The 22,323-nt window shown below is 38.9% G+C and overlaps 1 protein-coding gene across 3 annotated transcripts in view; it reads left to right on the top strand.

The window, feature by feature from the left end:
* LOC124711389 (germinal-center associated nuclear protein) overlaps nt 1–22,323 on the top strand; it is a 294,702-nt gene that overhangs the window by 249,427 nt on the left and 22,952 nt on the right. For all 3 annotated transcript variants that reach the window (XM_047241452.1, XM_047241443.1, XM_047241459.1), the window contains one exon: nt 5,669–5,866. In XM_047241452.1, coding sequence (XP_047097408.1) covers nt 5,669–5,866 — 198 coding nt within the window. The remainder of the gene's footprint in view (nt 1–5,668; nt 5,867–22,323) is intronic.

Genomic DNA, 22,323 nt, shown 5'->3' on the forward strand with positions numbered 1-22,323 from the left:
TACCATAGGTACCTCAGGTACTATTCTCCCCTGTGGATCCAGTCTCCTCTGCAGAAAGTACAGGATCTGTCACTACTTGGCCATGTAGCCGTGAGTGGCATGTCAATGGTGGATCTAAGTGTCCTATACAGTGTGGTTGGGGGCCAGGGAGGACTCAGAGAGTTGTACTAATCCCCAAATCCAACAAGTTTGTGGTGTTGTCTTTTACTGAAACAGAAACAGTGGGAGTCACTTCACCTGTTTTGTTCAGTGTCAACAGGAGACAAACACAACAGGGTAGGGTCTGTTAATCATTAGCAGTTCAAACCTGTAGCAAATGATGGTACCCATTAGGGCAATGGCAGCAAGGGTCTAGAAAGGACACCAGGTGCACTCATTGTGTATACGTGGGGCCCTCAGGGTCTCATTCAACATATTGAAGAGGCTATTCCAGCAACCATTGAAGGAACAGGGTGCAACCAAATGCAGATTGTGGCACATATTTTAATAAATGATGCCTGTTGTCTGGGCTTCGAGGTCTTACTTCGGTCATTCCAGCAATTGGCAGAGAAGTTGAGAAGGCCAGCCTTGTGCATGGAGTTTAGCAAAGCACACAATTTGCAGTGTTTCTCCAGAACTAATCTAGACCCTTTGGTTTTGAGTCAAGTGGAAGGAACTGAACCAGAGGCTTTTGTGACAAGCTATGCTGTGACTTGGTGGACTTGCATCGTAGGGTTGAGACCTGTATGTGCCCCCTAAATGAGTTAAGTTTGCACTACACATCAGAGGCTGCTACTCAGGTAGCTGACCATGTGTGGTGTGTGCACAAGGGTTTTTTTAGATTAGACAACTCTCTGTCCAGTGCAGATAACAACAGCTGTAAGAAACCCAGAAGTATCAGTGTAAGATTGAAAGAAATGCCTCCCACAGGTGAGAGTATTAAAATCCTAATGGTTAATTGCTGAAGCATTCACAAAAACATGCCAGAGATTGAAGCACTCCTGAAAAACAGTGAAGCTCACATAATACTAGGTACAAAAAGCTGGTTGAAACCTGAAATTGATAGCTGTGAGATTTTTGGGAAAAAATTTAAGTGTGTTCCGAAAGGGTAGGCAAATGGGAAATGGCAAGTGGTGTATTTGTTGCAACAGACAAGAAAATCAAATCCACAAAGATAGAAACTAAAGCTGCATGTGAGACTGTTTGGGCAAAACATAGTATCAGAAGTGGACATGAAATGAAACTCCTAAAGGAGCAGAGATTACTGCATAATAGGTATAAAACAAAGTGTAGGGCTATAGAGAGAGATACTAAATGAAACACATTTAGTTGTTAAGAGAGTAATGTGTGACCCCTTCATTGACTACCCTAATAGAATATTGCCAAATGATATTTCACAAAAACCAAAGAAATTCTGGTTGCCTATAAAGCTTGTTAGTGGCACTGAAGTTGGTGTCCAGTCTTCAGCAAATGAGACAGGAACTGAAATTGAGGGTAACAAAGCAAAAGCTGAAATGCTTAACACTGTTTTCAAATGTCCATTTACACAGGTAAACCCAGGAGAATTGTCCCACTTAATCCTTGTACCATTGGAAAGATGAGTGAAGTAAGTATTATTGTCAGTGGTATTGAGAGACAGCAGAAATCATTAAAATTGAACAAAACTCCAGGGTCCAGTGGAATCCCTGTCAGATTCCATACTGAATATTTGGCTGAGTTAGCCCCTCTTCTACCTATAAATTATCGTAGCTGTGCCCAGTTCATGGGAAATAGCACAGGGCGCACCTATCTACAAAAAGAGTAGTAGAAATGATCCACAAAATTACCATCCAGTATCCTTGACACCTATTTATTGCAGAATCTTAGAATATGTTCTGAACTCAATCATAATGAGGTATCTTGAATAGAATGACTTCCTCAGTGTCAACGAGCATGGGTCTCGAAATCATGTGAAACCTAACTGGCAGTTTTCTCACATGACATACTGAAAGCTTGAGTCAGATAGATGCAGTGTTTCTTGATTTCCAAAAAGTATTTGACTCAGTACCACACCTATGCTTATTGTCAAAAGTACAATCGTTTGAGTTATCACATGAAATTTGTGACCGGATTGAGGTCTTTTTGGTAAGTAGGACGCAGCATGTTACCTTAGATGGAGAGTCATATGCAGAATTAACTTCGGGTGTGCCCCAGGGAAGTGTGTTGGGACCCTTGTTGTTCATATTGTAGATTGATGACCTTTCAGACAATATTAATATTAAAATCAGGCTTTTTGCAGACGATGGAGTTGTGTATAATGAAGTACTATCTGAGAAAAGCTGCATAAATATTGTCAGATTTCGATAAGATTTCACAGAATTGCAAAGACTAGCAATTTGATTTAAATTTTCAGAAATGTAGAACTGTGCACAAAAAAAAAAAAAAAAAAAAAAAAAAAAAAAAAAAAAAAAAAAAAAAAAAAAAAATGCTATGACTATAATATCAGTTCAGGGTATGAAGCAGAATGATGAAGTGGCTCAGTAATAGGTAAAACAGGTGGTAGACTTAAGTTTCTTTGTAGAATACTTGGTAAGTGCAATCAGTCTACAAAGGAGATTGGTTACAAATCACTTGTGTGACCAGTTCCAGAATTTTGCTCAAGTGTGGGGGACCTGTACCAAATAGATCTGACCGGGGATACTGAATGTCTACAGAGAAGGGCAGCAGGAATGGTCACAGGTTTGTTTGGATGCATGGGAGAGTATCACAGAGACACTGAAGGAACTGAACTGGAAGACCCTTGAAGATAGACATAAACCATCCAAAGAAAGTCTATTAACAAAGTTCCAAGAACTGCTTTAAGTGATGACTCGAAGACTACTACAACCCCTTACGTAATGCTCACATAGGGATCATGAGGATAAGATTAGAATAATTACTGCATGCTCAGAGGCATTGAAACAATCATCCTTCCCACGCTCCATATGTGAATGGAACAGGAAGAAACTCTAATAGCTGGTGCAATGGGATGTACCGTCTGCCATGCACTTCATGGTGGTTTGTCAAGTGTAGATATAGATGCACTTGTTTTGTAAATAAATGTTATATGCTTATTGTTTACTTAATGCTATTCAAGCATATAGAACAGTTTTGATAGAAGCATTCAGTCATTATTGGCTGCTTTCAAACTCCATGTACTTAACTTCTTACTCCAAATATTTCTTTCTTACACTGCCACCATGTGCCTATAAACTTCCATAAAATATCATATTAATTGCAAGTCATCTGCAAAAATTGATATGAAATGAGTTATCTTCACTAACTATTTTTTAAAAAAATTCTACGATGTAAGGAGAAGTTAAGAGTTCTACTTACCATAACGGTTACATGTTGAGTTGCAGACAAGCACAGTGAAAAGACACTAACTTGTTAGCTTTCAGCCAAAGACTCTGCCAGAAAAAAAAGGAAACATGCACACACACACACACACACACACACACACACACACACACACACAGAGGTGCGCGCGCGAACTTGGCTTGATCCACAAAATTTGGCAGTCAGAGATGATCATATGGGATTAAACCATTAACTTCATTATTATGATGATAAAAAGTTCCAAAATATCAATTTTTATAGATTTTATCGTTTTATCGTTTCTATTCTGGTTTATTTAGCATAGTTTTATAAAACTTCTGTTGTCCCAGATTTTTTTTCTACTGATGTAATGAAATGATCCTTACATGGGTCGATTAAAAAAAAAAAAAAATCCAATTTTACCATTTTCATGGACAACTCGTGCTTGGCCAAAAATTTGATTATGGCACAATTGTTTTCACTAGAAAGGTTTGTGAGACCATTTCCTTCTATCTTCTATGGATTCAGGTTCACGTATTGACACAGTTAACAAAAGCACTCTGTTCGTATTCTTTGGTTCCATATCTCGATACAGCAAACTTAGAAAATACTCTCTTTATTTAAGTAGAAAAACTCGCATCTTACATCTTAATTTAAATCAAATAAATGAGAATACATGGACTTCAACATGACTCTCTTTCCTATAAATACTGTTACGGTAGTCATCATGAAGGTTTCAGTTTTATTTAAGATTTTTACGGTACGTTCACTAAACCAGTGTCCATTTAAACAAATTACTCCAACATTTTTAAACTTATACAAAAAAGTTTCAGTTTGTCTATTTCTGAACTTGATCGTTTGAGTATCCAGTATTTAAACCATTTGCATTACAGTGCGTGATATATTTAACATATTGAAACTCGTACAAAAAAGTTGCAGTTAACCTATTTTAGAGCGTTCGTCACTCAAGTATTCAGTGTTTAAACCATTTACATTACAGTGCATGATATATGTATTTCCAATTTTATTTATAGTTCTGGGTATACTATTGTTTGGTAGATGTTTATGTCTGTTAACATCCTCATCAGCACTTGTCAGTTTCCCTAATTTCTTCTGATGTGACAAATATTAATGAACATTTTGTGAAATATTTTGGAATCTAGTTCGTATAGATGTAAACTATCTTTCTTCAGATGTCTATTACATTAAAATTTATTAGTACCTGCCATAAGAAAAAAGTAACTGGATTTTGGAGAGAAGAGAGAACTGTTACAGCTGTCTGCAGGTGAAATAGGATGATAGGTATAGAAGTTCAAATTCTTGCCGAATATTTTTGAATTCACTGAGGCAGGTGGACAACAACACTCAACAGATCCCTCTGATACCTACCACACCATAACACCACCACCTCCAAATTTTACTGTTGGCACTACACACGCTGGCAGATGATGTTCACTGGGCATTCACCACACCCACACCCTGCCATCGGATTTCCGCATGGTGTACAGTGATTCCTCACTCCACATAACGTTTTTCCACTGTTCAATCGTCCGATGTTTATGCCCAAGCGAGGCGTCATTTAGCATTTACTGGTGTGATGTGTGGCTTGTGAGCAGCCGCTCGACCATGAAATCTAAGTTATCTCACCTCCAACCTAACTGTCATAGTACTTCCAGTGGATCCTGATGCAGTTTGGAATTTCTGTGTGATGGTCTGGATAGATGTCTGCCTATTACACATTACGACCCTCTTCAACTGTTGGCAGCCTCTGTCAGTCAACAGGCTTAGTCGGCCTGTACAGTTTTGTGCTGTAAGTGTCCCTTCACATTTCCACTTCACTATCACATCAGAAACAGTGGACTTAGTTATGTTTAGGAGAGTGGAAATCTCGCGTACAGACATATGACACAAGTGACACCCAACCACCTGACCACGTTTGAAGTCTGTGAGTTCTGCAGAGCACCCCATTCAGCTCTCTCATGATGTACTAAGGTCACTGATATGGAGTATCTGGTAGTAGGTGGCAGCACAATGCACCTAATATGAGAAACGTATGTTTTTGGGGGTGTCCGGATACTTTTGATCACATAGCGTAAGTACCCATCAGTGAACACACAAAGTTAGTTGTTGAATTAAGTTAGATCTAACATTTTTCAAACTTCAGGCATTTGGAGTTTGTTTGGATACTAATACAATCTGCTAAAACCATTATGTGGCACATTATTACATAAACTGACTGGCTATTCATTTCTGTACATGAACACACAGTAGATATATTTTTACATATCAACCCATGTATAAAAATACATTTCACATTCACCCAAGTGAAGCTTGGTGCATTTTCTCTTATAAGGTGCTGTTGATTTTCCACATCACTCAGTGTCTTGGAAGTCAGATGCTGAAAGAATTACTCCATCATTCAAGTCTGAGGATAGACTAAAAATGTGCAGAAATAGTGTTGATGCAGCTGCCCTGCTGGATTCTGAGATGAAGGCTCTCTCATCAAGGCAAGAAAAAGTTTTGGAGGACTTGGCAAGAAGTATTAATGAAGGTAAGAATTAGACTTTAGGCCAAAGGAGTATATGGTATAGAGCAAACACTTCAACGTACCATTCAGGTACTCATGTAAACATACAGGAATTTAGACCACTTGTGGGGAGAGGAGTACTATGAGCTAACAAGCCTCAGCTCTGTATTGCAGGATTGCAGTCTACACCTGCTATCTGTGCTTCTGCCAAAGCAGACAGGACAGATGGCCATACAAATTACCAATTTGACAGATGGCCATATGGATTACCAATTTATTCAGAGTCATACCTCAACCCCATAATGGACCAGGATTGGTCTCTTTGCTCATTCCAAAATTATAAAACAAAACATGAGCACTGCACAACATGAAGCAGAGCATAGAACACAAACCATAATGTTGTAGTTACTGCAAAATTGCTTGCCGAGATTGGCAGTGTCTTAAGTGTGATAGTTCAGGCCCAACGTCTACCTACATGACCATAGTTCAAAACATCTACCAGCCAAAACTGCCACATTGAAGTGTCTGCACTATAACAGTGCTATCAATTTACAGTGTAACTGTTTCCATACAGCATGGTTTAGAAGAGTAAGCTGAGCAAGTTAAAACTTAAATTAAATATATTTATTGTTTTTATCACTAAAATTTTAAGATTTTCACCTTAGTTATCACGTATAAATGGTATTTCATGGCAAATATTTGACAAGAACGGCTTTAACTAAAAGAATAAAAATTAAAAAAGACAGTTTTCTGTAAACTGCCGCCTCCTCAGATGAATTTTCCTCACTTACTGCTATCCTGTTAGGTATTTTTATTTACTAATAAAATGCTGTCTGAGTGCAGATAGATGAATATTCAGAAATTAATGTTTGTTGTAGGTTTAAGACCTTCTTTGCATACACATATCTGTTCAAGTTAGTAATGTAAGTAGAAAGTTTTCCACCTTAAACCTTCGTAAAGCTAAATGCCTTGGGGAATATGCAATCAGAACAGAGCTACACAACACCTTTGTGATACACTTCCAGAGCATATCGAGGCAGTTTCCTTTACTTAAAATGTCACCAATCCATTCCCAGCACGTTACTCTAACGTGTGAGGGAGAAGCCACTTGCGACAAATGTGGTAAGGCTGCTCACACAGGCGTTGTTCACTCTTCTCCTCCAGAGTGTGTTAATTGCCCTGTGGATCATTCTTCCTGGAATAGAGGCTGTGGCATCTACTTTGAGGAAAGGAATGGTATCCATATTGTGAGGGCAAAAATAATCTATAGGACTGTGCAGCCTCCAACTTTCACTACTTCATTTGCTTCAGCTCTTAAAAAGCATATTCTGAAAGTCAGTGCCTCTATACAAAGGGGAGTTGCCAGTGTTGTCACTAATACGCATCTTTGTCAGTGCCATTGTAAAACTAATGTTATTCCTGAGGCCAAAGGTCCCCCTAAACATCAGGAAAGTCACAGCTGCTGATATTGAAGAGCTTCTGGCACCTAAAAGGCCAGACTTCAGTAAATAGGCCAGCACTACCACTACCAGTACCAATACCAATACCACTACCAGTACCAATACCACGACCACTACCATGGAGGTTTCTGCAAAACCTCCTCGGGTGAACAAATGACATTGGAAGCATCAGATGCAAAGAACACAGGCCATAAACCATCAGACCATGTAGACCTCATTCCTCTCTGACAGTTCTAATGATTTGTATACAACACAATAAAAAGTCTCCCTGGGGAAACCACCTAGCCACCAGACCAATCTTCCATTTGTTGCAGGATCCCCATCCCAGCAGAAAGACAGAGTGAAAGAAAAGTCTTGCAGATAAATGGCTCCATTAATGGGTCCAGGAGGCATGTGGAGGAACTGAAACTCTTGGCTAAGAAACACATTTTAAACCTACGAATACCCCCATGCTGTGGTGCCATATCCTCCACCACAAGTATGAATTGGCTAGGGAAAGGGCAAAATTTTTTTTTTTTTTTTTTTTTTTTTTTTTTTTTTTTTTTTTTTTTTTTTTTTTTTTGGGGGGGGGGGTAGCTGTGTTGGTCAGTAAAATACCCCACTCCTCTACTCTATCCCTGGTTACCGATCTGAAAGCAGTTACTGTTTGAGTTTATGTGGGTCACAAGATTGTTTCACACGCATTCACATGAAGTGACAGATTCTCAGATCTTATGGAGCAACTCCCCTGACCATTTCTCCTGCTGGAAGAGTTCAGTGCCCAAATTGTATTATGAGGTTCACACTCTACTTGCCTCGGGCTCGCATTTTAGAGAGCCTCATGATGTCTCAACACATGCAGTTTCACTCATTTCTTTGCTGCTACTATGTGGTCCTCAGCTGTGATCTCTTTCTGTTCCCTAGCCCCACAGACTCTGCATAGTAGGAAGTAACTGATAACTTACATTCCAGTGACCACTTTCCACTCTGCATTCACCTACCAGATGGAGCTATCCTTGAAAGAAAGCTGTCGAAATGGTTGATAAACAGAGCTAAATAGACACTGTTTAGTCAGATGACTGTGTTTGAACACCAGAGCAGAATCCAGAATAGGTGGAGTACATCGCACCTGTGATCTACCATGTCATTGACTTATCCATCCCAAAGTCCTCAGGTCATTTTAGAAGGCAGCCTGTTCCTTGGTGGGCAGCTGCATGCCACTGTGCAATTCCAATCAGGTGTGCAGCTCTGCAACAATTTTAAGTGCCTCCCGATAACAGAAAGTCCGCAGCTCGTGGTCTCGCGGTAGCGTTCTTACTTCCTGAGCACAGGATCTCGGGTTCGATTCCCGGCGAGGTCAGGGATTTTCACCTGCCTCGAGATGACTGGGTGTTGTTGTTGTCGTCTTCATCATCATTATTCATTCCCATTATGATCAGAGGAAGGCAATGGCAAACCACCTTCGCTAAGGCCTTGCCTAGTACAGTGATACGGGTCTCCCGCGTCGTCCCCTACGCTCTGTCAAGGAGTGTGGGACATCATCATCATCAATAACAGAAAATCTTGCAGCCTTTTGAGTAATGAGAGCCAGAGCTCCACACATCATCAAGGAGAGGAAGAAAAAGTCATGACAAGTGTTCCTGGACTTTCTCAACTGTTTTACCAGTTCTGCAAAAGTGTGGAAAGCCATCAAGAGGATTTCCAGTAAATGCAGTTGGTTGCCTACAGCAGCAGTGCTGAAATGGGTATCTCCAAACAATAACTGGAGACATCGACCAGACAATGATAGAGGATTCTGTAGTGACCACTGCCACTGCCAGTCAAGTTCAAGAATTCCACCAGTGCACTGTCACCATGGAGAGGGGTGGCTGGACTTCAGGTCCAACAATTTTGGGTCCTCCAGCTGCCCTTTCGCCATGTAGGGTCTGAATTTGGCACTATCTGTGGCTCATAATACTGCACCCAGTCATGACCAAATCTGATGCAGCATAGTGCAACGCTTGCTAACATCATCAGACAAAATCCTCTTAAAACATTCAGATTTGATATGGCAGACAAGACACTATCCCGACCTGTTTAGGGATGCAATTTTAATACTTCCCCTCAAACAAGGAAAGAACGGAACATTTGAAAGTAGTTACTGGAATATCACCTTAATGAGCTGTGTAGGAAAGACCTTGGAGCTAATAGTCAGCCATCATCTTGTCTGGATATTAGAGAACATCTCCTTAGCCACTCTCAACAGGTTGACCCTGCTAGAGATGGCTATCGAGCAAGCTTTCCTACGTAAACAGCATTTTACAGGAATAATCTTTGATATCAGTAAGGTATATGACGCCAGCCGGTGTGTCCGTGCGGTTCTAGGCGCTTCAGTTTGGAACCGCGTGACTGCTACGGTCGCAGGTTCGAATCCTGCCTCGGGCATGGATGTGTATGATGTCCTTAGGTTAGTTAGGTTTAAGTAGTTCTAAGTTCTAGGGAACTGATGACCACAGATGTTAAGTCCCATAGTGCTCAGAACCATTTGAACCAAGGTATATGACACTACTTGGAGCCCCAAAACTCTAGGACTGCACCTCCAGTGGGGCTTTCATGGCCAACTCTCCGTATTCATTCAGTCCTTTATATTTAAACACTGTTTTAATTACTAAAACAAGCTATCAGATAATTTTGAGCAGAAGAATGGTGTTCCTCAGGAAAGTTTTTAAGTGTTACCCTCTTTGCCATAACCATTAACATTATGACATCTGTGGTAAGAAGTCCTGTGCCGTGCTCCTCGTTTCTGGACAATTTTGCAGCTGCATCTGATAAAGTCAGCATCTCAGCTGTTGTGTAGCTCCTTCTTCCAGCCATGCAGTTGAGAGGAGCCTCCAGTGCGTGGTGCTTGTGGCATACAGGTCACAATGCAACAAATTTTAGTAGACTGTGTTTTATGTTCAGACTAGAGAGCAGCACTTCATTTGATGACTAATTTGCCCTGTATTTTAACTTTAAGGTTTTGTGAAATGTCTGACTTGATTCCTCTACTTTTTTGGAGATATTTTTAATTAGCCATCAGGGTGGCAGGCCCCTCCATGTGTTCAGTAGGTGATCAGCCAGTTACATTTCCTTGTGTACTTATTTTAGCTTTCTTCTTATGTAACTTATGTTTTAATTGTAATTTTTACGGTGTTTTAAAAGCTGTGAGCCAGTGTGGTTGTGTGGATGACTGTGAGAGACATTGGTACCGTGAGTGATGTTGGGAGAGCCACTGTGTTTTTGTGGAATGTGTGGTGTTCCTTGTTTAATGGCATTTTAACCAAATTTGTTCGTAGTAATATTTGCAAGGTCACTGATAACCTCATGATTGAACAAATAAGCGCACACACACACACACACACACACACACACACACACACACACACACACACTCACTCACTCACTATGCCACCTTGAAAACTAATCACTAAGTAATGAACAACATAAATCTATCAGTTATGGAACACCATGTGTACAGGCCATAGTTCTGTCCCAGAAATTGAATAACTAAACTGGATTAAAAGCCTGGAGTACGTTGCTGTTCTTTTTGACATACTATTTTGTTGCAAACTGCTTTATTGCTGTCATAAGGTATTACTGCACTACACATGTAGTCTTTTTTTTTAATTCAATTCTTAACAGGTTTTCACTGGCCTTTTTTCTTTTGGACTTTTTTTTAACATATAAATCTCTCTCTCTCTCTCTCTCTCTCTCTCTCTCTCTCTCTCGTCCCCTCCCCCCCTCGCCCCCCCTCACACATACACACACACACACGCGCACACACACACACACACACACACACACACACACACACACACACACACACACACACACACAGCCCACGGTTGCTTCATCAGGAAAGAGGGAAGGAGAGGGAAAGACGAAAGGATGTTGGTTTTAAGGAAGAGGGTAAGGAGTCATTCCAATCCCGGGAGCGGAAAGACTTACCTTGGGGGGAAAGGGGACAGGTACACACACACACATATCCATCCGCACATATACAGACACAAGCAGACATATTGTTTTTAGATCTATTTTTCCCACGTGGAATGTTTCCCTCTATTATATATATTCTCTCTCTCACTGATATACGTGCCACATCATTTCCATAAAATCTCAAGGGAGACACAACTTGTCTCTTGTGAAGAGCACGTGAAACTGTTTCAATTGGTGAGATTACCATAAAATTTCTGTTTCCCAACCAGTATTTTCAGTTTCAGGAATTCCGGATATATCTAATATTTTCTGAAAATGTAGATAAATTCCTTCTCCAATGAAGGAAATTATTATTCAAATTTGGTCATCTAAAGGCCAATAATGGCTTGTCCTGTGTACCACATTCATAGATCTGAAACAATTAAGGATTGAGTTATAGTTGTACTCTATAAACAAGGATTAATTACTTGTAATGCTACTTCTGTAGCTTTGCAGGTTTCATTTTGAGAAACAAGATGCCGCTATAGCTTTTTTTTTTGGTGCAAATACTAATAAAACATTGTCTAATCAAGCAGTTGGGCTTTCATCTGATGACAGTCTTTGTGCCGTAGAGAACAGTCTGATGTCTGCATCACTATTACTTCTTTTTTATTGTCAGTAGTTTCTTCAACAACAAAAATCATTACATATGTTATGTAAGGGGATATTGATAAGGCATCCATCTATCAAAATAAGTAAGGGAGGAATTTCATGGTACACTATCTAATCACAAATAACTTGACACCTATTAGTGGACGTTAATATGGTGTGTGTACCTTTCACTTTTGTGACAACTTGGAGTCTACAGGGACACCTTTGTTGATGTGTCTGAATGTCTGTGGAGAATTGGCAACCTGTTCTTCCTCAAGAGCTGAAGGCAGAGAAGGTAATGGCGTCTGGGGCGAAGTCAATATTCTAACTCGCACCAGATCTGTTCCCTTGGTTTCAGGTTGGGACTCTGGACAGACCGGTGAATAGGGATGTGGAAATGGAAATCTATTAATAATTGCTTGAATAATTGGAAAAATTGATTTGAAAAAATAGTGGAGAAAATTTTGAAGGACAAATCTGTGTACAATTTTGGGTGAAGTTTAACTGATAACAATATCAACAGACTATGTATGTCAGTAAACATAATTTGCATTATGTACTGCTGCTTCCAGTAGTGTACAATACTAAATAATCAATGCAACCATTCAATTGTCAATTGTCTATAAGTTCTTAAGCACACAAAGCACAATATTTTTGGTATAAGTAAACCAAGTTCAATAGGTGCCTATCAAATCTGTGTCATTACCTACACATTAATTCCATCGTGTTTAGTATTGAGTGTGACAATGTTGATGCAGGAATGCTCCTCCAGATACAGTGTTAATTATACTTATCTGCACCAAACCTCTTGATGCAGGATCTCGGCGGCGAATGAAATGATGAACAGATAGGAGTTGAACTTACAACTGTGCAAATAAATATTCCTTTTCTAATAACTTTTTATAATACTTCTAAGAATGGTTAAAATACACATTTTTAACACTGTTGGTATGACAGATCCAAATATGCGTCGTCATGCTACCACTTCTGAAACAAAAGGGTTGATGTCATACGGAGGTGCACAGTGGCTGAGCTTATTTCCCTTTTAGAGGTTTAATAATCCGGGCTGGTATGGACATAACCTTTATTTTCAGCCATTAGAGTTATCCTGAATGGTTATCAATTTATATGGGCATGTCAGATTCTTATATTTCAAGGTTTGAAGAAATCAACAGTATTAGGATAAGTTTTCTCTCATAACAAAGTGCATTCTCCCCTTATTGTAAGTCAGCATCTTCACAGTGTCCAGCTTGTGAAGTATGCACGCACAGCCCAACGTCCATTATCACAGTTCACGCTCACATGTCCAGTACGAGGACAGTGTGGCCATGTTGTGCGTTTACAGTGATTTGCACTGCACAAATTCATGAAGCTCGTGTTCAGTGGTGTGATCCTTTGTGAAATCTTCGATACGGTAACAACTGGTTTCCATATCAGTGTCCCGAGGAATTTATTTCACCTTGTTGCTCTCACTTATTCATTGGGGAGACAGCCATACATCAGACATCTGTTGACGAGGTAAGTTCCTCGTTGAGCACAGAAAATTCATGTTACTTGAAGTATTGCCATTTTTAGTTTACACGCGTACACCCACATATTGTTTTAACACACGTACACTTTACATTTTTGCAGTCAGGTTTCGCATGTTTTTGCACTTTGTTTTTGAGTGGCTTTCGTACAGTTGCATTACATAAAGTTTTTGTAGTGTGCTTTCCACATACTGTACACATAACATAACAAAATAAGATACAATTACAAAATACACTTATCCTATTCATTTGCTGACATGCCATTATCGTCGCTTATATACATTGTAGTCTGTAACATATTCTCTCCCCTTTTTATATATAGGGTCATTACTTGTCATTTGGTTTTAGGAGATTTTGTCAGATTTCATTTTCATTACATTCTTTGCTTCCATTTATATGAGTACACATTTTACTCTCATTTGGCTATACATGCTTCATATAACATTCATACAATAATAGATTCTGTTTTCATTTATGGCATATATTGACACACTTCATTTCAATTTACAGTGTCTCCATATCGGGGCATATTTATCAGTTCAAAAAGAATCAAAGAACTGAACAATAGTCGCTACAATAGTTACTACGCACCACTGGGATAACTACACGTGGTCTCGTCTCTCTAGCATTCTCCAGGAAAGATCTGCACACTACAGGGTTGTGGAAATTCCACAGAAAGGCTTTTTATTCAGTTACATCTTGTTAATAGACTTAACTGCGATCCCAAGAACAAAATAATTTGTTATTTCTAAGCACAACTCAAATCTTATGATACCAATCATGATGATGATGATGATGATGAGGTCCCGTACTCCGAGGAGCGTAGGGGACGATGCGGGAGACCCGCACCGCTGTACTAGGCAAGGTCCTAATGGAGGTGGTTTGCCATTGCCTTCCTCTGACCGTAATGGGGATGAATGATGATGATGAAGAATCATATCAAATACTAATTCAGTGTTTAAAAGTACAGTTCAGTATTTACTTGTTATGTTCATTGTATAAAGGATAACCATTTCATGTGCTGAGGTTTACAGAGTTCTATCATCAGTATGATATGTTACGTATAATAAGCGTAAAACAGTGTTCACATAAGTAACAAACATGCTTAAAAATTTCAATGTAATTCAGGTGTTTGATATTTTTATGCATAGTCGACGCTCACAGTAGTTAGCTGGGTTTCAACCCCTTGATTATTTGGTAGTACTCAACCTTAGTTCAGCATTGTGATGTGTTGTTTTCTTCTTCACTTACTTTCACACTATCCCCCTCATACGTATCATAAACTTAAAACTATATTTACATGTGGTGTGGTTTTATATGTTTATATGGTACAGGATGTTCAGTGCATTGTCCCCTGGAAGAAAAAATGTAATACTAAGTAAAGACTAAATCTTCATAGATAAATGTGTAGTGCCTCGATGGCTACTAATACTTTCTTCATATATTCAACCATGTATTCATTCGCTTCAGTGTGCAGTCATATTATCACAAAACTTATTTCATGTCATGTATGCATCTCTACTTTCCATATAAATCTGAAAGATAAAGTGTGTTAGAGGCATGGTGCAACCTTGTTTACCTTCAGCAAGACTTTTCTCGTCTATCAATTATGATTAGTGCTTGCACTTTCAGTGCTTAAATCTGTAAATATCGTACATTTATAGATATAATGTATATAGCAGCTTAGCATATGTAAAAATCTCATAGTTTAGCATCCATTTCCTGTGTATATAATTCCTTAGCTTATACAGGGCTATTACAAATGATTGAAGCGATTTCATAAATTCACTGTAGCTCCATTCATTGACATATGGTCACAACACACTACAGATACGTAGAAAAACTCATTAAGTTTTGTTCGGCTGAAGCCGCACTTCAGGTTTCTGCCACCAGAGCGCAGTGAGACAAAATGGCGACAGGAGCCAAGAAAGCGTATGTCGTGCTTGAAATACACTCACATCAGTCAGTCATAACAGTGCAACAACACTTCAGGACGAAGTTCAACAAAGATCCACCAACTGCTAACTCCATTCGGCGATGGTATGCGCATTTTAAAGCTTCTGGATGCCTCTGTAAGGGGAAATCAACGGGTCGGCCTGCAGTAAGCGAAGAAACGGTTGAACGCGTGCGGGCAAGTTTCACGCGTAGCCCACGGAAGTCGACGAATAAAGCATGCAGGGAGCTAAACGTACCACAGCCGACGGTTTGGAAAATCTTACGGAAAAGGCTAAAGCAGAAGCCTTACCGTTTACAATTGCTACAAGCCCTGACACCCGATGACAAAGGCAAACGCTTTGAATTTTCGGCACGGTTGCAACAGCTCATGGAAGAGGATGCGTTCAGTGCAAAACTTGTTTTCAGTGATGAAGCAACATTTTTTTATTAATGTTGAAGTGAACAGACACAATGTGCGAATCTGGGCGGTAGAGAATCCTCACGAATTCGTGCAGCAAATTCGCAGTTCACTAAAAGTTAACGTGTTTTGTGCAATCTCACGGTTTAAAGTTTACGGCCCCTTTTTCTTCTGCAAAAAAAAAAAAAAAAAAGTTACAGGACACGTGTATCTGGACATGCTGGAAAATTGGCTCATGCCACAACTGGAGACCGACATTGCCGACTTCGTCTTAACAGGATGGTGCTCCACCGCACTTCCATCATGATGTTCGGCATTTCTTAAACAGGAGATTGGAAAACCGATGGATCGGTCGTGGTGGAGATCATGATCAGCAATTCATGTCATGGCCTCCACGCTCTCCCGACTTAACCCCATGCGATTTCTTTCTGTGGGGTTATGTGAAAGATTCAGTGTTTAAACCTCCTCTACCAAGAAACGTGCCAGAACTGCGAGCTCGCGGCACATATCGAACATTTGTGAATGCCTAAAAAAACTTTTTGAGTTTTGGTATGTGTGTGCAAAGCATTGAGAAAATATCTCAACTAATAAAGTTATTGTAGAGCTGTGAAATCACTTCAATCATTTGTAATAACCCTGTATTTGTGTGTGTGTATTGTGTAGATAATCATAGTTGTAGTATAGACTCTCTCTTAATTTTCTATGTGTCTATTTATTTGATAGGCTTTACAAATGCTAGTGTGTGCTGTAGCTCATCAGGTTTGTTTGTTTTGGGTGCTCCAACACTTCCAGCCGTGCCCGTCTGGCACACATGCACTTGTTATTTGTTGACTAGCTTGCTCCTGAATGCGCATGCGCTGTGTTGCTATGATACCACTAGTTTCGTGGCGAGTTGTGTATTACATTGCACGCTACCATGCATTTCACAAGTTCATTTATTTGTTTACAACTGGGCTATGCGCAAGATGAAGCTTTTTATTTAGAGTATTGTCGTCTCTAGACACATAAAAGTGAATTCAACCACTCATCCTATCGTTTACACATTTGACATGTAAGAAGAAAAATACAAACAAAAATTTTCCTTAACAGCTAACAACATAAATTCTGGAATGTGGCTCTCCAGCAGCCTAAATCTAATATTATTATACAAATATACAACTTGAAGGGTATTATACAGCCCTTCAATATATAAATGTTCTCAAGTCTTTGTGTGTTTGCGTGTACCAATCTATACATTCCCAGTTAGGGGACGTTAGTAATTATCTCTGGTCTGGTGTATAGTAGTTGCCACTAGCAGTTAAGTTTTCCATTTTTCGTGGGTTTGGGATATATTCTAAGTAACACCTTTTGTCCTACATAAAATTGTGTTGTACATTTCAACTTTCTGTCTTGAATTCCTTTCCTTTCTTTAGCGCAGGTTTCAAGGTTGATTACTGCTTGTCGTATTTTAGTGTCTAATGATAATTCCAAAGGTTTCTACCAATAGCCTGTCTATTTGCAATTGAACATCATCTCATTTGGTGCAAATCCAGTAGTTGTGGGGAATATTGTTAACAACTTGTAAGAAGAAAGTGACAATTCAATCCACTTGGTATGTTTACGGGGTATATAGATGCTCACAAACCTATTGTATTTCTTTAACAACCTTTCTATGGGGGATACTTCAGGATGATATTTGTATACTGCAGTGTGTTTGATTTGGTTAGAATCTACAAACTCTTTCCTTTCACATCCAACAAAATATGCGGCATTATCTGTTAACATGACTTCTGGTTTTCCTACTCTTCCAAAATAATCCTCTTTGATTCGTCGTATAACTGAACTGGCTGTAGTGTTCTGTACAGCATACAATTTTAAATATTTGGTGAAAATCTCATACAGACCTACTATATATTTAATGCCATCCTCACTTCTGGGATAGGGTCCAGCTACATCCAAGAATACTTTTTCTAGAGGCTTTTTAGCCACAATGGGATGTAGTTCAATCTGTTTCGAGATCTTAGATTGTTTTGTTTTCTGGCAGACAATAAATGTGTGTGTGTGTGTGTGTGTGTGTGTGTGTGTGTGTGTGTGTGTGTGCGCGCGCGCGCGCGCAAGGTAAAATCATCCACATATTCCTCTGGCAAACACACGTGCCAGTGTTCTTGTTTGTGATGGTTCCTATGTAGCAGAACACCTTTGTGAATAGTGAAAAACCTTTTTAACTTTTTAACACTGTTTTTCACAAGTTTTTCTCTTATCTTACTCCACTGTGTGTCTTCCTGCTGTAATTGCTTCATGTGTTTACACATGTGGACATAAAGTATGATTGGAGTGTTTTGTCTTCCATCAACACAGCTCTTATTTTGCCTTCCTGCTCTAAAAGATTGTTAGATTCCTCTAAGCCTTGTGGGAATCGAGAAAGAGCATCAGCAATTATGTTCTGGTTTCATTTTATCTACGCTATTACAAACTCGAATTCTTGAAGACACATACACCACGTGGCTATCCATCACTGTAGCAATTTACAAGTTAACAAAATCAATAGGGACTGATAGTCACAGTATACTTTTGTTTGTTGACCCCAAAGGAAATTTCAAACTTTTTAAAGGACCAAATTACAACCAAACCCTCCAACTCCTTAACTGAATATGAACGTTCAGGTTAGTATAAAGTGCGGCTGGTGAAGCTAATTACTTTAGGGATGTTTGTAATTACTTTAGGGATGAGTTTTCCCCTCTTCTTCTACCATTTTAAAAGTCATGCACCCAAACTTTGAATAGATGTGTCGGTGCATAAACACAAATCTTTCCTCATGTATGGTTGAGATAAAATATTAGCATTTATCTGGTAATAAATATGCAACCTGTCGCTTTTTTACTATTTATTCAACCATTAACATGTTTTCAAGCCACTGCGGGCTCGTCATCAGATGGAGGTTTACAAGAACATTATGTTGTGGACCAAGTGTAGCTAGATGCTGTGTTGGTGCTGCTGGCCGAAATGATGGAAACTTAGTAATCAGTGATGAAGCATTTAAGGACCTGAAAGTTTTATATGTTTTAGGTACTTACAATGCACTGTGGTATGGTATACATACCAGATTGCTTCTTATAATGTACATTATTAAACTGTGTACACAAATAAACACAGTATGTAGCTACACTTGGTTCTACAATGATCGATAGAATGTAAACATTCAACATTTTTATAAAGAACATGGATATGGTAGATATTACACTTCACTACATAATAGTCTGTGGCAAGAGATACATTGTATCATGGTACAAATATTACTAGTACAGATTTTACATGTCGGTAATTGTTGCTAGCTGCAGGAGTGTCTTTATACTGGCAAAAAGTTTTTTAATATGGGTTAATAGTTATACAGAAGGTAAAAACTAGACTCTGATATTTAATATATAATTAAAAATATTTTGTAAGTTACAGAATACCATAGTCATTACATGCCAAGAAGAACAAGATTTATGCAGGAAGATGAATATGTGTTATTATTGTCATTTTTGTTGTTCTGGTGCCCAGATATCCTGGAAATGCTGGAAGAAAAGGTTTTGTGTTGACTCAGTTTGTTCATTCAGAATTTTTTGGGGTGATTTTAGTTTGTGGATATAAATTTCGAATTGTTCAAAGGGATCCATCTGTATTCCTTTCTCAGCAACGTGTAGCACAGAATGATTGTCTCTGATGTCACTAACAGTGTGTTCATGATGAGCAATATGTGATGCAAAACTGGACTAATTTAAGTTTTCGAGCTGAAGGGCATCCATATGTTCTTTGTAGTGGGTTGCAAAATTTCTCCCTGTTCGACCTATGCAGAAGCAAGCACAGGAGTGTGTGTGTTTGTAAAAGCCAGAATTTTTGTGCCAAACTCCAGTGAATTTATTATTGTGAACGATTTTATTTTATAGTTTATTGTCAGTGTGGAAGGATATTTTTATGTTGCTTGGTCTGAAAATATTTGCTAGTTTATATGACACTTTGCCAAGGAATGAAAGACAGACAAATTTTGGCATTTCTTTCTTGGTTTGTAATGGAGGTGGTGGATGCTTGAGTTTACTTTGGATTTTTTCAACTAGGGTGTTTATCAGAGAGGCATTATAACCATTATTTTGGACTATAAATATAAGTATGTTCATTTCTTTACAAGCATCTTCTACACTGATAGGGGTGCGGAGCATACGGTTTACAGATGACCTGAAGAAAGCAGTTTTATGTTAGTTTAGGTGGCATGAGGTATTGTTAATGGCAGTATCACTGGTACTGGGTTTTCTATACATTTTGAAGGTATACTTGTTATTGTGAGTGGAGATAGTCATCACAAGGAAGTTAATTCCTTCAGTGGTCTGGTATTCAACTGTGAATTTGATATTTGGTTGCATTTTATTCATTTCATCTGCTAGGTTATTTAGTTCTTCTTTTGCACCATTGAAGACTATTATTGTGTCATCTACATATGTTTTATAATACAGAATTTTGTCAGTAAATTGTGGATCTGTTAAGAAGAAATCTTGTTCCAGATTAAGTATAAATATCTCAGCAGGCAAGCCTGCAAGGCTGTTACCCATTGCCAGACCATTGTTTTGCATGTAAAATTTACCATTGAATGAAAAATCGTTATGTGAGAGGACTAATTCAAGCAATTTCATGAGTTCAAAAGCCGGCCGGTGTGGCCGTGCGGTTCTAAGCACGTCAGTTTGGAACCACGTGACCGCTACGGTCGCAGGTTCGAATCCTGCCTCGGGCATGGATGTGTGTGATGTCCTTAGGTTAGTTAGGTTTAAGTAGTTCTAAGTTCTAGGGGACTGATGACCTCAGTAGTTAAGTCCCATAGTGCTCAGAGCCATGAGTTCAAAAATTTCTGCATTGTTTAGCTTTTCATATTTGATTATTCTTTTATGTTATTGTGAGAGTGTCTTTTCAGGGGATATTGGTGTAGAGGTTTACTATATCAAAGTAGGCAAATGTTGCTGTGTTTGGCACTATTAGAGCTTTAATGTTGTTGATTAATCCAAAACTATTGTTAATTGAAAAGCTCGCCATGAACGCACTGTTGGTGATATCAGTGGCGATCTTTCTGTGCTTCACATTACTGAGAAAGGAATGCAGATGGACCTCATTGAAAAACATTAACTGAAATGTAAAATCTGTACTAGTAATATTTGCACCATAATGTAATATATATCTTGCCAAAGATTATTATGTAGTAAACTGTAATATCTACCATATCCATATTCAGTGTAAAAACATCGAATGTTTACATTCTGTGAATCATTGTAGGACCAAGTGTAGCTAAATAATGAGTTTATTTGTGTACATAGCTTAATACGTATTTTATAAGAAGCAATCTGATATTTATTCCACAAGGCAGTGCACTGTAAGTACCTAAAACATGAAAAACTTTCAGGTTTGTAAATATTTCATCACCGATTACTAAATTTCCGTCATTTCTGCCAGCAGCACCTGCACAGCATCTAGCTCCACTTGGTCCACAACATAATGTTCTTGTAAACCTCCATCTGATGATGAGCCTGCAGTGGCTTGAAAACATGTTCATGGTTGAATAAATCGTAAAAAACTGACAGGTTGCATATTTATTACCAGAAAAACGCCAGTTTAAACCACAGTCGCAGTTCATCATCCACAATGGATATACTAAAGTAGTAGCATTTAATAAGGCTTGCTTGATGTTCTCAAAATTGGTTTGACATTGCTTGTCCCATAACCAAGGTCTATTTCTCTGGAGGAGATTGAGTAAAGCATCACTGTTCATAAGTTGGTTAGGTATGAGTTCCCAAAAAAATGAGACTAGGCATAAGTATGCCTTCAATTGCCACTTGTTTTGAGGAACAGGACAGTTCCTAATGGCATCAAGTTTTTTTAAGATCTGGCAGTATGTCTTCCGAAGAGATTATGTGCCCTAAAAATTTTTACCTTTTCTTGTGCAAAATTAGATTTCCTGAGATTTGCTGTTACTCCATGTTCGGAAAAGCAGTTCAATACTTGTTCAATTAATCTTAGGCATTCTACCCAAGTGGGTGTGGTGACTAAAAGGTTATCCAAGTATACTGTTACCTTACTCAAAAGTTCAGGTCCTAGCACTTTGTCCAGAGCGGAGGATAAATACACCTTCACTTATGTTCAATCCAAACAGTAATACTTGAAATTCTAAGTTCCTTCCTCTACATACAAAGGCGGTATACTTCCGACTTTCTTCATGTAGTTTATTTGCCTATAAGAGAACCGGAGATTGTTTGTAGTAAGAAATTTAGCATAATGGAAATTCATAAGCTGTTCCTATATAAATTGTCGGGATGTGTTCATACTGGTACAATGATCGTATTATGTTAGGTGCGTCAAGGTCCAAGCGCACCTTGCCATCTGGCGTACTCATGGCCAAAATAGGACTACAATAACGGGAAAATGATGGTCGTGTAATGCCCCATTCTAGCTTCCTGTTAATCTCTTTTCTTACAAGGGAATGGTCAGACTTGTCATGTCGAAACCTGTGTTGCCTTTTTTACCACTGTGAGTTAACATTGCAAGAAGTCTGTATGCAGAATTTTAGCTGCTGACATG

Source organism: Schistocerca piceifrons, chromosome 1 (genome assembly GCF_021461385.2).
Source record: "Schistocerca piceifrons isolate TAMUIC-IGC-003096 chromosome 1, iqSchPice1.1, whole genome shotgun sequence".
Taxonomy (NCBI): domain Eukaryota; kingdom Metazoa; phylum Arthropoda; class Insecta; order Orthoptera; family Acrididae; genus Schistocerca; species Schistocerca piceifrons.